The sequence below is a fragment of the Bactrocera oleae genome, chromosome 6 (genome assembly GCF_042242935.1).
Source record: "Bactrocera oleae isolate idBacOlea1 chromosome 6, idBacOlea1, whole genome shotgun sequence".
Lineage (NCBI taxonomy): Eukaryota > Metazoa > Arthropoda > Insecta > Diptera > Tephritidae > Bactrocera > Bactrocera oleae.
The window spans coordinates 28,787,651-28,803,502 of NC_091540.1; the positions used below are offsets into that span (position 1 = coordinate 28,787,651).

Genomic DNA, 15,852 nt, shown 5'->3' on the forward strand with positions numbered 1-15,852 from the left:
TTATAGATGCAGCATGCGCTTTTCATAATAGTTTATTGGAAGACAAGAAAATTAACACATATGACATATGACCACTTATAACATATTAAAATATACATTAATATATATTCATATATGTATAAATTTTAGATAAATTTTGCTACATAATTCATAATTTATACTTTTATATTACTTTATTATTATTATATTTCATTAGTACATATTAATTAATTATGTTCTAATATAGTAATCTAATTGATAACCATTTAATAGTGAAAACGGTAATTTTTAATATTTCAAGTTTCCCATGCAAATATATTTAATTTCGACGTATTCGTCAATACCATGATGGCTACCTTCGCGACCAATACCTGATTCTTTAACACCCCCAAACGGTGCTTCAGCGGCAGAAATTAATCCCTCATTAACACCAACCATACCAACTTCCAAAAGTCTAGCAACACGAAATACTTGCTGTATATTTTCACTGAAAAAATATCCAGCAAGACCCCGCCTGGAATTGTTAGCAGCATGTATAACCTCTTCTTCGGTTTTAAATTTGACTATTGAGACAACGGGTCCAAAAACTTCCTCCGTATACAACTTAGCATTAGCTGGCACATTTGAGATTATTGTCGGCGAGTAAAATAGCTTTCCCAACTTTTCTAGTGGGTTACCACCAAATAATATTTCAGCACCTTTTGAACGAGCGTCTTCAACGTATGAGCTAACCTAAATTGGGAACAGTTATCATCAGTAATTCTATTGAAATAATTGTATCGCCTTACCTTTTTAAATTGCATGTTATTTATAAGTGGACCGATTTGAACATCTGGCTTTGAACCATCTCCAACTTTTAGTGATTCAACCCGTTGTTTTATTAAATCAATAAATTTGTCATGTATTTCATGTTGCAAAAAGAAGCGATTTGCTGATACACAAGTCTGCCCACAGTTTCGAAATTTCGAAGCAATTGCAGCATCCGCAGCCTTTTCTAAGTTCGCAGTGTTAAACACAATAAATGGAGCATTTCCACCTAATTCTAATGATATACGTTTAATTCCATCTGATGAATTTCGGAATAACCATTTCCCAACTTCTGTAGACCCAGTGAAAGATATACCCTTAACATCAGGACTCTTACAAAACAAATCACCAATGGGCGCTGCATTATTCGTCGTTACAATGTTAATCACTCCATCCGGAAAACCAGCCTCCTCCGCCAGTTTAACAAGGGCTAGAGCTGTAAGTGGCGTGTCCTCAGCCGGTTTGATCACAATAGTACAGCCTATTAAAAAACTTAATTTTAATTTATACAAAATAATGGGCATAAATAATATGCTTTAGAATAATTTAAATTATATGGGGTTTCAAACAAATATGCTCTTAGCACGATTTCTTGGTCATACGTATCAAAAATTTGCCCTGTTTTCTCAACCATCAGTGATAACTTCCATATCCTTTAATACGCTTAATGCTGTCCAAACTATCGTATTATAATGTAATAATCATGGTAGGATAGGGTAGTTTCGATTTTTTATACGCAATTAACTGTTGGTTTTATTCCGAAAATCTTAAAACAAAAGTCCTAAGACCGCCTATTTGTTAAATAAATAAAAAGCTTCCATCACGCAAAACTATTTTTTCCGATTGATTTTAGAGGAGACTCTAACGATTAGTGATGGTCCCCGCACGAAACTTCGGTTGGAACTGAATCAACACACACAGCTATTACTTTTAAAACCATAATTTTTTTTCAAATTTCTGTTAAGTCAAGTCGAAACCTTATTTAGTGATGCTATGTTTTTACTTTTATAAAATAACATATACTGGTAAAAAAAAAAATTATAAACTTACCTTTATTTATTAAAGTACATTGAAATATCGACGTGCTAGAGTGGTAATGAGCACACACAAGTTTCGAACAACGTATGTTTAATGTTGTGAACACCCTTTTTTCTTCAAAGGTAAGATTTTTTTTTAATTATGTATTAATCTAAATACTAACTGTATTATACTCACAAAAGCTAAATATTATGATGTCTTAAAGCTACCGACGCGAGTAAGTGATATTCTCAACTATTTTTCTTATATAACAAATACCAAATCCAGTATTGAGACAACTGAATACACATAAAGATATCAACAAAAACTATGCATTATCAAGGTTGTTGTAAAATCCGATAGTTGTCGGAATCAGAATTGAAACCAATAATAAACACGAAAAAACGTTAACTTCGGTTGCACCGAAGCTATAATACCCTTCACAGATACAAATACAATAACTTGATTCCAAAATAAATAAAAAAGTTTTCCATGCAGGCACTTTACTCCGATCGTTCAGTTAATATGACAGCTATATGATATAGCCATCCGAGCTGTACAATTTCTTCGAAGATTGCACTATTGCCTTAAATAATAATGTGTGTCAAATTTCGTGAAGATATCTCGTCAAATGAAAGAGTTTTCCATACAAGCTCTTGATTCCGATCGTTCAGTTTGTATGGCAGCTATACGCTATAGTGATCTGATCTAAACAGTTTATTTCGAAGATTACGTTGTTGCCTTAGAAAATAACTCATGCCAAATTTCGTAAAGATATTACGTCAAATAAAAAAGTTTCGATACAAGGACTTGCTTCCAATTGTTCAGTTTGTATGGCAGCTATATGCTATAGTGGTCCGATATCGGTCGTTCCGACGTATGAGCAGCTTCTTAGTGAAAAAAGGACAGGTGTAAAATTTCAGATCGATAGCTTAAAAACGGATTGACTAGTTTGCATATATACAGACGGACGGACGGATTGACAGACAGACGGGCATGGCTAAATCAACTCAGCTCATCATGCTGATGATTTATGTAGATATGTTATAGGCTCTTCGACGTTTTCTTATTGGTGTTACAAACTTCGTGGCAAACTTAATATCCCTGTTCAGGGTATAAAAATGCAGTAGATGTCATGAATTCATTATTACATTGATGTTCGAAACAGAAATTATATCGGTTTTGTTATCAGAAATAATGCAAGAAGATAGTCGATGACAAATTTGAAATGTAAGTTAAGAAATTTATTTATTTTATTGTTACGAGTTAACTTGTGTCTATTTCAATAGGGGAAAACATAAGATTAGAACACAAAATGCACTAACTATTGATTTTATGGAAAAAAAAACCAGATATTTTAATAGGATTTACAAAACGTAATTTAACACCACAACAAATGCATCTTTGTTCAGGCGATAATGTAATATAAATCTGTAAAGTAGGCTACTAAATACATAAGCATACAAGTAAGCCCAAACTAAATTTCACTTGGCCATCAAGTGGATTACTGTGATCTCTTAATAGTTTTCTTTTAATATTTTCGTTGCTTTTTTCCTCCAATAAAACAAATAATAAAATTGGGGAACTCATTGTAAACTTTAATAGAATTGCTTCCAAATTTATCCACTTGCAAGTTTTTTCACAACAGCTGATTCGAATATTGATTTTTCGTTTTTTGGAAAGGACGAAAATCCAATCAGATTCTGTGACACCATTGAAAATCAGAACTGGTTTGCAATTCTGACAACTAAGCAAATCTGTATTGGATTCTACAACACCCTGATTGTTGCAATTAAAAATCTAAAATTTGTTCAATTAAACCATACACATTTCACAGTTTCTCACAACATGCTGGAAGAGATTATAACAGTTTTGTTCATCTAATGGTTCTTTGTAACACCTAAAACTAATCGAGATAGATACATATGAAAATTAGAACAAACAAAATTTTTGGGTTTAGTTAAATTTCTATCTCTTTATTGCTTTTCAAGGCATCAACTTCACAACGAACTCTTATCTCTTATTATAAGAGAACAATTGAGACAGACTTTTAGGATTATGTAATGGATAAATGGTATTCCTGACCGTTAATCCTGACCTGGCCGCCGGACCCCGATTTTTTCCGGCCAAGGACTGTTTACTCGGCAAAATTCTGCCGCTACAACAACAACTTGGTCACCGTTTTAAAATTACTGAAATATTCTGATATTTTTAAATTTCTTAGTTGTTCTCCAAACTCTGTTTGTGTTTTAACTAAACGAACAATTGCATCCCCGAATTCGGAGTTAAAATTAGTATGGACGAATAGAGATGTGATTAATATATATATATATATATGCCGCTGACTTATAGTTTTTAAAATAAATGTATTTAAAATTCAAAAACGCTATTTTTTCAGGAACGTATTTTTACCGATTTATAATTAATTTTACAGTTTTATATCCACTACCACTTTACTAGTTCATCTCTTCAAATTTATTTCGGGTCGGCTTTAGTTTAGCATCCCACGATTTCAGGGTTAAGAGGGGTATGGTTGGATAGAGGAGATTCTCCAGATCACGAATATATATAATTATTGCCGCCGGAAACTTAGTTCGAGATATTTGCATTTTAAGTTGAAAATTTCACAAATTTCATTTTACAATTTCTCGATTTATGGTTATCTTTTCTTTTATATTATGCACTTATTATACACTAACTTTTCACTTCAGTGTTTCTACATATTTATTTTATATTAAATATTTAAGCATTTGCTTTAAATAAGCATTTAATTTTTACACAATTTTCGTAATATGAACAATAACAAATGGGTTCCATGTTGTCAGATAATAAGTGAATATAAGGATAATTACCTATAATAACAGTGAAGATTTTGAAAATTTGATATATGAATACATATGGCGTAAAAATATAGTAAATCAGCATCATGATCCATTTGTGAAATTATCAGATGCAATAAAACATACGTTTAAGCCATAAAACCTTTTTCTTTTATTAAAATGGAAAATTAAGTTCATAATGTTTTGTAGAGGGTGATTGGGTTTTTTTTTATTTATTTTGATTGCTTTCATTCGTTTGAAAATGTCAACACTTATTATTTGTCAACAATAACACATACGTTATAGCCATAAAACCTTTTTCTTTTATTAAAATATAAAATTAAGTTCGTAATATTTTGTAGAGGGTGATTGGGTTTTTTTTTTATTTTGATTGCTTTCATTCGTTTGAAAAAGTCAACACTTATTATTTGTCAACATGGGAGTCAAGGGTTGCATACCCTTTTTTTATTGTGCATATAACGAGAATTGTGTAAAAATAAAACGCTTATTAAAAGCAAATTTTAAAAGAATTGATATAAAATAAATATGTAGAAACAATGTAGATAAGTGTTAGTATATATTAAGTGTATAATTTAAATGAAAAATTAACTATAAATCGAAAAATTGCTAGATAAAATTTGTCAAATTTTCAACAAATTCAAATATCTCGAAAACTATAAGTTTCCGGCGGCTATAATTATATATATTCTTGATCTTCGGAATCTTCTCTATCTCCAACCGCACCCCTTTTAACCCTGAATCATGGGATGGTATATTGTAAAATGAAATTTGTGAAATTTTCAACTTAAAATGCAAATATCTCGAAAACTATAAGTTTCCGGCGGCAATAATTATATATATTCGAGATCTGGAGAATCTCCTCTATCCAACCATACCCCACTTAACCCTGAAATCGTAGGATGCTAAACTAAAGTTTTCCCTAAATACACATATGTAATTTGCAAAAGCGGCAGCGCCAGCTTATATACACATACATATATACATATTTCTAATCTATAGAACCAACTCTATCCGCCCATACCAATTAAAATATGAAAAATACCGAATTTGGGGATGCTCATCTAAAATTTACCCGAAATTTAAATGTATATATTTTAAAAACTTCAAAAATATTTGGCACCATTAAAATATATACTATTTTTCAGTAGAATCCCGCCTTTTAAGACTGTAATAACCTTCTTCAGGGATTTCTATTCGCCTAGAAACTTTTACTTTAAGATATTTGTTCATTTCCAATCTATTCATCGTTATGAAAAATCAAATTCGAATGGACTTTTTGCATGCATTATTTCAAACCTGCTGCCAATGCCGCACCGGCCTTTCGAGTTATCATAGCTAAAGGGAAATTCCACGGAGTAATAAGAGCTGCGACACCTAAAGGCTGTTTCATTACAATTATTTCTCGATCTTTAACCGGACTCGGTATTATGTCCCCATAAATTCGGCGCGCTTCTTCCGCAAACCATTCAATAAAAGCATTACCATAGGCAACTTCTCCACGAGCTTCATGAATTGGTTTTCCAGATTCCGCACTCATAATAGAAGATATTTCATTTACATTTTTATCAATCATATGAAACCATTTCTGCAATATAAAGTTTGAGTTGGTTTATTTTATTGTACTATAAAATTCCAAATAAGTATTAGTAAATAAAACGCCACCTTCAACAAACTCGAACGTTCTTTGGCCGTAAATTTAGGCCACTCAGATTGTTCAAACGCATTCTTAGCTGCTTGTATTGCGAGAGCAGCATCATTAACATCCATATTAGGAACAGATCCGACCACACTTCCATTAGCTGGATTGATGACTTCAAACGTTTTATTACAGCTTGCATTAATCCAATTCCCATTTATAAAGGCCTTTGACTGTACCAAAGATGAAAATGGCTTGGTATCCAGTAAAACAAGTTTCTGTCGCAAAATATTACAAAACAGCATTATGTCTTTCAAATCAAATAGGGATGTAAGCGAATAATCAGTTGGGAGTTTATATACCCAGTATTATCGGTTTTGTCAGTGCCGTTTCACACAGGGACTCAAAAGAGTCTCATACCAGTTTATTGTGGGCGAGGGGACGACGAGGAAAGACGAAGGGACCGTGCCACTCGTGTTCGGGTGCACGCTTTGTGTTCTTGTTCGTAACAGCTCGCTGCTATCCTTTTCAGCATTCCTTTTCACTTTCAAATTCTTTGAATGGTTGCAAGAGCGCTCGGTTTCAAATGAATTCGATCGCAAATTTGAGTTCTGTTATCTATTTTTGTATGTAATATGCAAATACGTATGCATAGAATAATAGATATATAATATTATGACAAATTGTAAATAAGGAGAAAATTAAGATATAGATTATGGAGTAAACAAATTATGAATTTTTAATGCGGAGTAAAGATATTATGAGTTTTTAATACTTAAAGATTAGGAAATTCCTATTATAAATTTGGCCTTGAAAATATTAGTAGCGGATATTCAATACATTCTTGTGGATAAGGAAATTCCCGTCTTTAGTATTTCTTTAAAACTATTTAGCGGGTAGGTACTTGTATTATGCATATTGTTCTACCATATTCATGGTAATTCATTGCAAGCAAAATGTGTGACCATCATCTCAACATACAAATGAAATACGCAGCACGCAGTGTTGCGCAGTCGAACCGCACAAATATTTACGAAAATTTTGTGAAGAGGAATGCAGAAAAACTAGGCTCGAGTTGCTGGACTCTTTTTGACCGTGTGAATGCCCAGAGCGACACCAAAAGAAAATTTGAAAAACATCAGACTCTTTTGAATCCCAATGTGAAACGGCACAAACGATTTTAAATATAATACTGTAAGTGTGCTTTAACATTGGGACTCTTTTGACCCTCATTTATTTCAAATTCTCTACATATTTATTTTATACTAAATATTTAAGTATTTGCTTCAAATAAGCATTTAATTTTTACACAATTTTCGTAATATGAACAATAACAAATGGGTTCCATGTTGTCAGATAATAAGTGTTGCCATATCCAAACGGATGAAAGCAATCAAAATAAATAAAAAACCCAATCACCCCCTACAAAATATTATGAACTTAATTTACCATTTTAATAAAAGAAAAAGGTTTTATGGCTTAAACGTATGTTTTATTGCATCTGATAATTTCACAAATGGATCATGATGCTGATTTACTATATTTTTACGCCATATGTATTCATATATCAAATTTTCAAAATCTTCACTGTTATTATAATTATTCTTAATAAAAATTGAAGTTTATAGAGAGTGATATATTCTCTTTAACATTGCTTTTTTTTAAGATTTTTCATTTGCAGTGGCGGCCTTCGGCCGCGCTTCCAAAAAATAACCTTGGTCGGTCAAACACCGGGGTGTTCATAATTCAATCGCGTCAGACTTCTTTCTGCACTGGCGGCCTTCGGCCGCGCTTTAAAAAAGTAACCCTGACCAATCCATAATTAATCAATAGAAGAGAATGAACAAAATTATAGTTCATGTATTTGGGGTATAATCCTCTTTTATTGTTCATTTTAATTCGCTTTCAAAATATATATATATATAATAGATATTGCAACACTTATTATCTGACAACATGGAACCCATTTGTTATTGTTCATATTACGAAAATTGTGTAAAAATTAAATGCTTATTTAAAGCAAATACTTAAATATTTAATATAAAATAAATATGCAGAAACATTGAAGTGAAAAGTTAGTGTATAATAAGTGCATAATATAAAAGAAAAGATAACCATAATTCGAGAAATTGTAAAATGAAATTTGTGAAATTTTCAAATTTAAATGCAAATATCTCGAAAACTATAAGTTATATAATATATATAATAATTATATATATTCGTGATCTGGAGAATCTCCTCTAGCCAACCATACCCCTCTTAACCCTGAAATCGTGGGATGCTAAACTAAAGCCCACCCAAAAAGAGTCCAGCAATTCGAGTCTAGTTTTTCTGCATTCCTTTTCACAAAATTTTCGTAAATATTTGTGCGGTTCGACTGCGCAACACTTAGAGCGTGCTGCATATTTCATTTGTATGTTGAGATGATGGTCACACATTTTACTTGCAATGAATTACCATGAATATGGTAGAACAATGTGCATAATACCTACCCGCTTAAAAGTTTCAAAGAAATACTTAAGACGGGAATTCCCTAATCCACCAGAATGTATTGAATATCCGCTACTAATATTTTTAAAGCCAAATTTATAACAAGAATTTTCTAATCATTAAGTATTAAGAATTCGATATTTCCTTACTCCGTATTAAAAATTCATAATTTCATTACTCCATAATCTATATCTTAATTTCCTCCTTATTTACAATTTTTAAAAATATTTCTATTATTCTATGCATACATATTTGCATCTTACATACAAAAGATAGATAACAGAATTCAACTTTGTGAACGAATTCATTTGAAACCGAGCGCTCTTGCAACCGTTCAAAGAATTTGAAAGTGAAAAGGAATGCTGAAAAGGGTAGAAGCGAGCTGAAACTAACAAAAACACTAAGCGTGCCACCCGAAGACGATAGGCACGGTCCCTTCGTCTTTCCTCGTCGTCCCTTTGCCAACAATAAACCGGTTTGGGTTACAAAAGAGTCCCAATGTATAAGCACACTAAGCAAACTATCGGATAATTCCCCAAAAAAAACTCTCGGGCGAAATTCCTCAGCTTGTTGAGAGAGACCATGATCTCAAAGTTGAATTTGGCAGCACTGCCACTTCATGGTGTTAAAAATAACTAACAAAATCAATTCTTAATTTTTCATAAGAAAAGGATGATCGTAAGCAACAAAATAAAGTGACTGAATATAAATTTAAACAAATTTTATAATTGTGTTTATTGAATATAATATTGCTAAGTTTATTATTTCAGTTAACTTCTTTTAAACTTGACCGAAAAAAGGAGTCTTGATTAGTTTTTAATCATAACATGATATGACAGCTGTCAGCTATAAAATCTATTCGCGCGTTATTTTTATATATTATATTAAGCATATATTCATTCATATATGCACTTTACATACAAAAAAGAGTAAACGGATTTAAATATCCGAACATGAGGTAAATATTCTTTTGAAACCGACCACTGTTGCTACCATGAAAGGTTTAAGAAAAGAAATGCCGAATTGAGTAGCAGCGAACTGTTACGAAAAATAAGACAAAGCGTTCCACCCATGCGCCGCAGTCTCTCCTCGTCGTTCCTTCCCCTACGAAAACGGTTTTGGGCAGCAAAAATGCCTTAGTCTGAACATGCACATACATTTACACAATTTTACGTTTTTACAATATAGTTTTGCAAACTGTTTTCGCGAAGCATTCACAATAATCGAACTATATGTAGGTCAGCTAACCACCACTTGGGGAAAACGGTTGTGTAAGTTAAAGCTATCATCCAGTTAAGCTACCAGCGGTTAAGTATATTATTAACCAGATATTGAGGAAATTGCCCTAAGAATCGGTGTGTGGGAAGGAGGCGGTTTTTCAATAACTAACAACAACTAACAAAAAATGGATGGACACTGGTTGGTAAATTATTTTAATTAATAGTAATATATAATTATTTTGTAAAATTTAGAAATCATTTTTCATAACTATAATAAATTAATCAGAAATATTTTTATATATATATATATGTCGCTTCTCAAATGAAGTGCAGTTATTGAAAAAACTGTCAAAAACTGCGGTTGCGGATATAAATTTAGCTCCTATACCTAGTTTTTAGGTAAATTACAAGTAACCTAATTCGACTATCAAATTAGGCACATTAATCCCTCAGGTTCAAACAACCTATTATTACTTGCAACTGTAGCAGAAGACACACAGACTAAAGAAAAAAAAAGATTCCTGAATAGAGAAGACTCAGTGTTCAGCAATTGTTAAGTCCATGAACACAAGCAATGGATAAAAATAAAATATACGCACGTATATCGCCGGGGCCTTACAAATAGCAGAAGTGTCCCAACTAACTTCGAAAGAGCAGGATAAAATTAAAGCTGAAATGGACGAATTGAAAGATCGTCTCCGCGAGTTACAATCTTTGACAGCACAATTCTATTCCAAAGACGGCAGCTGCAAATTAATTGTACTAAAGAATCTACAGCAGAAATCTTACAAACCATCTTAATTGCGAGTCGAGTAGCTATGAAACGATGAACGCTGTAGAAAGACTGTATGATTGATTGATTGATTGAGATTGAGGTATGCACTGCGACCTGTGGTCTATTGTGCCCTCCCCTAAGTCACAGCGACTCATCTAGCCCTAGCATATTGATGAACTCCAATATACTGCTTGGTGCCAATGAGGCGATGCGATCCCTGTTTGGATACATGGATCCCAGGGCCTTGACTCTACGTCTGCAGACTGCTGTGCAGTCCACTATCAGGTGTTCTGGGGTTTCCGACTCCATGTCGCAGAACCAGCAGTTTGCAGAGGAGACCAAGCCCATGTTAAATAAATGCTTGTTGAGCCTGCAATGTCCGGTGTAGAACGCGCCCAGTAGTCGGAATCTGTTCCTCGGGAGATTGATTACGGTTTTAAACCGTCTGAGGTTATAACCCCCTATTAGCAACTTGGCATGGCGCATGCCTTGGAGATGTTGCCAATGTCTTTCCCTGCCTGCTCTTTCCTCTTTACGGAGCAGCTCCTTAATGGTATGTGGACCAACCGCTACGCACGGTTCTGGTCCTACCATGTTTGTAGAGGCTGCAGAGCGGGCTAACTCGTCAGCAAGTTCGTTTCCTGCTATACCCCTGCGACCAGGCACCCAGATGAGGCGCACTATGTTGAGACTTGATAAGCTGTTCAGCCGTTCTATACACTCCTGCACTAGTAGCGATTTGACCTCAAAAGCCGAGATCGCTTTAAGTGCTGCCTGACTATCGCTGAGTATGGCGATGCTCTTATTGCGGTAGTCGCGTTGGAGGTTTATTTCTACACACCGACTTATAGCATATACCTCCGCCTGGAATATGCTAGGAAAACTTCCCATGGGAATGAAGAGCTTGGTGCGTGGTTCTGCGGCCCCTGCGCCAATCCCCTCCGCCGTTTTCGAGCCGTCGGTGTACCACTTGATAGTACTGTTCTTTAGTAGTAGGTCCAGCGTGGAATCGTTCCATTCTGCCTTACTGCCAAGGGTAACCTTGAACTTCCTAGTGAAGCTTACTGTTTTGGTAATGCTGTCCCTTGCAAGAAGGGCCAGTGGCATTGCGTCACTTAGGGCCTTCATCTGCTGGGACGAGATTACCTTCCCTTTGTCAAACCCTTTTGCTGACATTTGAAGCAAGGTCTGTTTGGCCGTCTGCTCGATCACTATATGTAACGGTGTTAGCTCCAGCATTACTTCCAGTGCTGTTGTCGGACACGTACGCATCGCGCCCGACGCGCAGATGCAGGCAAGTCGTTGCAGCTTCGATAGTCGGAAGTCCTACCGAGGTCTGCGATGCTTTGGAAACCCAGGCCACCGCTCCATATGTTATGATCGGTCTCACAATCATGGTGTTCAACCATCTGAAAATCCTTGGGTTGCAGCCCCATGATTTCCCAGCAAGTCGATTGCACACCATGAGCGCTTTCGTAGCTTTGGCTACGGTCAGGTCCACATGCTGCTTCCACCGTATAGTGGAGTCTAGCGTAAGGCCCAGGTACTTTACCGTGCTGGCCATCTCCAACTCCGTTCCACCTAGGGATAGGTTTCTGAGGCCTGGCAGCAACCTGCGTCTGGTAAACGGTATGATTGTAGTTTTGGAGGGGTTGATGTTTAGGCCAACCCCACTACACCATTCCTTTGCCAGCCTTAATCCCCTTTGTACAATATCGCAGAGAGTGTTTGCGAATTTACCCCTAGCTAATATAACAATGTCGTCCGCATATCCCTGACAGCGGATTCCGTTGCTAGTTAGCAGCTCGAGACGATCGTCCACAACTAGGCTCCACAGTAGGGGGGATAGCACTCCACCCTGTGAACAGCCTCTTGTTGTACCAAAACGAATCTTAGTGTCTCCTACTGTGGTTTCGGCAATCCTGGTGCACAGTACTGCTTCAATCCATCTGCGCACCGGCATCGCCACACCCCTTTTCTCTAGTGCTTTTGACACACTCTCGTGAGACGTGCAGCAGCACCTCACCCCCGTCTAACGAACTTCGGATCTCTGAGGTCAGCTGATACAGAGCAGTATTGGTTGATCTGCATGCTCTGTAAGCATGCTGCGTCGCGTGTAGCGGTGCAGCTTTCAGCACCTTCGATCTTATTTCGTGGTCTATGATCTTTTCTATGCTTTTCAGTAGGAAGGAGGTTAGACTTATTGGTCTGAAGGATTTTGCCAACGAATAGTCTTTCCTTCCTACCAGCGCCAGGCTATCCCTCATCAGCAGAACAAGGTGGGGATGGAGGACCTGCCCCCCCTGTTGCATAAAAGCTGGAAGGATGCCATCCGCACCCGGAGACTTATATTTTTCGAAGGAGGCCACAGCCCACTTAATGGAGTCCGCAGTGAAGAGCTGTTAAGCGAGATGGCTTTCGTTCGACTCTGGGTCGAATTCGGTCTTTTCGAATTGTCTCCAGGAAGTGCGCAAGTACAAGGGCCGTGGCTCTTTCCTCTGCGCTGGACGTATAGGTCCCATCCTGTCTTTTAATTGTTAGTACTGTGTCGGTCTTGCCCCTAGCCAGAGCCTTATGCAGCCTTGTAGCCTCTGGCGTTGAGGAGACACTTTCACAGAAATTTCTGCAGCTCTTCTGCTTTGCTGACCTGATCTCCTTGCTGTAAGCAGTTAGGTCGCACCTATAGTTCTCCCAGTTCCCGGTACGCTTAGCCCTGTTAAATAGCTTGCGTACCGTTTTCCTTAGGTCTGAGAGCCTACTTGACCACCAGGGACAGCTGCGGTTCTTGGTGGTCGTCTTTAGGGGGCAGCTACGGTTGTATGCTTCTATAATGGACTGATTTAGCGCAGACAATCTGCTCTCCAGTCCAGAAGCAGTGGCACTGCCGTCCAGCTGCCCCCTCCTATTGACATTTATTTCAAGCGTATCCCTAAAGGTGGTCCAGTCTGTGTTTTTGGGGATACGCCTGGGAGGGAGTTGCCTGACCTCTACCCCTAGTGCGAGTCTTATGATGCGGTGATCTGACATGGAGGGTTCCGATGACACTCTCCATTTCCCGATCAGCCCAGTCATGAGTTCGTTACCAAGAGTGATGTCAAGCACCTCCCTTCTTATAAAGGTGGGTTCGCACCCCACGTTTAAAATGCTTAAATTACTACTTACTATAAATTCAAGTAAAGACTCACCCCGTGTATTGCAGTCACATCCCATGACGAGGGGCAGGTTGTTCCTCCTGCAGTAATCCACGAGGCTCCCGACGGCCTCTGGTGGTGCTGTCAGCGTGTCTCCCGGAAAGTAGGCCGCTGCCAGGACGAAGTCCGCTCCTTCGTTACATTTTGCCTGCACAGCCACCAGGTCTTGTGTTAGGAACTCTGAAATACAAAAGTAATTAATATCGTTCCTAATTACTATACAGGTTCTGGGTCTCTCACATGAGAGACCCAAATTACCTTGCTATTCACCATTTTCAGGCCTCTGACCTCTCCTTTGGAGATCCATGGCTCCTAGATCAGTAGAATGCCCAGACCATCCGCTATGAAGCTGCTCGCGATGACGGCCGAGGCTGACGCCTTCACCATGTTCTCGGTTGCCGCCTGCTCCGATGTACTGGTGCCGGGATGAGTCGCAACCTCATCTACCAGCAGTTTCTCCGCCGCTTCATTTTTGGTGGCCGTCTTAGGCTTAAATGGCCTCAGGACCACCGGACTGAATCTATAATTCAGTCGGAAGCTCGCTCTCCTGACGAATTTGTACGATTCGTCATCGATGCAGAGATTGAGCCTCCACCCTGAATCCCCTGAATCCGGTCCCCTGTGTGTTGCTGCCTTTCTGCCGCTTGGTGCTTGGCGGCTCCTGTGGCGTTAGCTGCCCACTCTTGCGTTTTGCAGCTTGAGTGGTCGAAGGCGCTGCCCTTTTCGCAACCCCGCCTTGCGACCTGAGTTGCGTTAACCGGGCGTTGGCATTCCGCTGCTCTTTTTGCTGCTAGTCGCGGTACTGCCACCCTTCCGCTTCTCCGAGGCAGGGGAGGCATTGTTTCCTCTCATCCAGTTACGCGCCAACTTTTCGGCTTCCTCCGGAGTCTTCCCCTCCTGGAGGTGCCTGAGGTACCATTTGAGGCTGGCGCCGCTCATGCCTGCCCTCCTGGGATCGTCCTGTCCGCCTGGACTCCCATTTGGTGGTAGAGGGGGTAGTCTGCCTCCCCTCTTCCGCTTCCGTTTGCGAACCCCCCCGGTAGATGCCCGTTCCGAGTCGCTCGATTCCGAGCAGGTGATCCTGCTCGGGAGAGCCTCTTTGGGGTTCGCTTTTTCAGCGCCAGCCGCAGTAGATTTCACCTGCTGAGCGCCGCTGCACGAGGGCATGTCGTCATCGTCATCCCTTGCATGCTCCTCGAACAGCCCCCGCTCTTCTGGCGGAAGGACGTCCAGGAAGCTAAACTTTTGTTTAGCCCCTGAAGCTCCCTTACCTGCACCGACGCTGGTTTTTTTGGCCTTGTCCTTGTCCGTTTGCTGTTGTTGTTGCCCTTTTGTGTCCGTTGTTGAGTTTTTTGTTTTTTGTTTGATTGTCTCCATCTGGTTCTTACGACCGTAGGCTCGACATGGCGAGCCGTCCGGTCAACGTTTAGTGAGGGGAAGCGAAAGTCCACCGCGCCAGAGCCCCATGACGCGGTAAGGCCACCGTTACTTCCCAATGCGGCCCGGTATTGGGAAGGCTCCGTTAGAATACAGCCGAATTTACCTCCTGGCTGCAAATCGTCCAATGGGCACGGGAGCCGCATAACACCCTGGATTAGGAGGTGGCAGCTCTTGGTTGTCGCACGCATGCGGCTTCTGACAACCCGCGTGAGAGGTACTAGGCAGCACTACTCCCATTGGTTGAGAGATGCCGAGAATGCCTTGCGACCTAAGCCCCTGCACCACGGCATCGTGACAACAGTAGCAGATCTTCAAAATCGACTTGCTGAATCGCCGTCAAAAAGCCAATAAGTTTCGACGAAGACTGAAAGGTTAGCTAATTTGGGTCAAGCACACAAATCTAAGGAGTATACCGAGGATATAAAAATTCAGAGCTTTCTTAAGGGGATAGGTGGGT

General features: G+C 38.6%; 1 protein-coding gene across 4 annotated transcripts in view; it reads right to left on the reverse strand.

The window, feature by feature from the left end:
• The window catches only part of LOC106621523 (succinate-semialdehyde dehydrogenase [NADP(+)] GabD), a 21,420-nt gene continuing 5,568 nt past the window's right edge, over window positions 1–15,852 (reverse strand). For 3 of the 4 annotated variants that reach the window (XM_070111610.1, XM_070111609.1, XM_014240420.3), the window contains 4 exons: window positions 6,306–6,557; window positions 5,940–6,228; window positions 768–1,267; window positions 1–711 (listed from right to left, as the gene is read on the reverse strand). In XM_070111610.1, the coding sequence (XP_069967711.1) occupies window positions 268–711; window positions 768–1,267; window positions 5,940–6,228; window positions 6,306–6,557 (1,485 nt within the window). In that variant the 3' untranslated portion in view covers window positions 1–267. The remainder of the gene's footprint in view (window positions 712–767; window positions 1,268–5,939; window positions 6,229–6,305; window positions 6,558–15,852) is intronic. The other variant, XM_070111611.1, reaches the window with a different exon arrangement.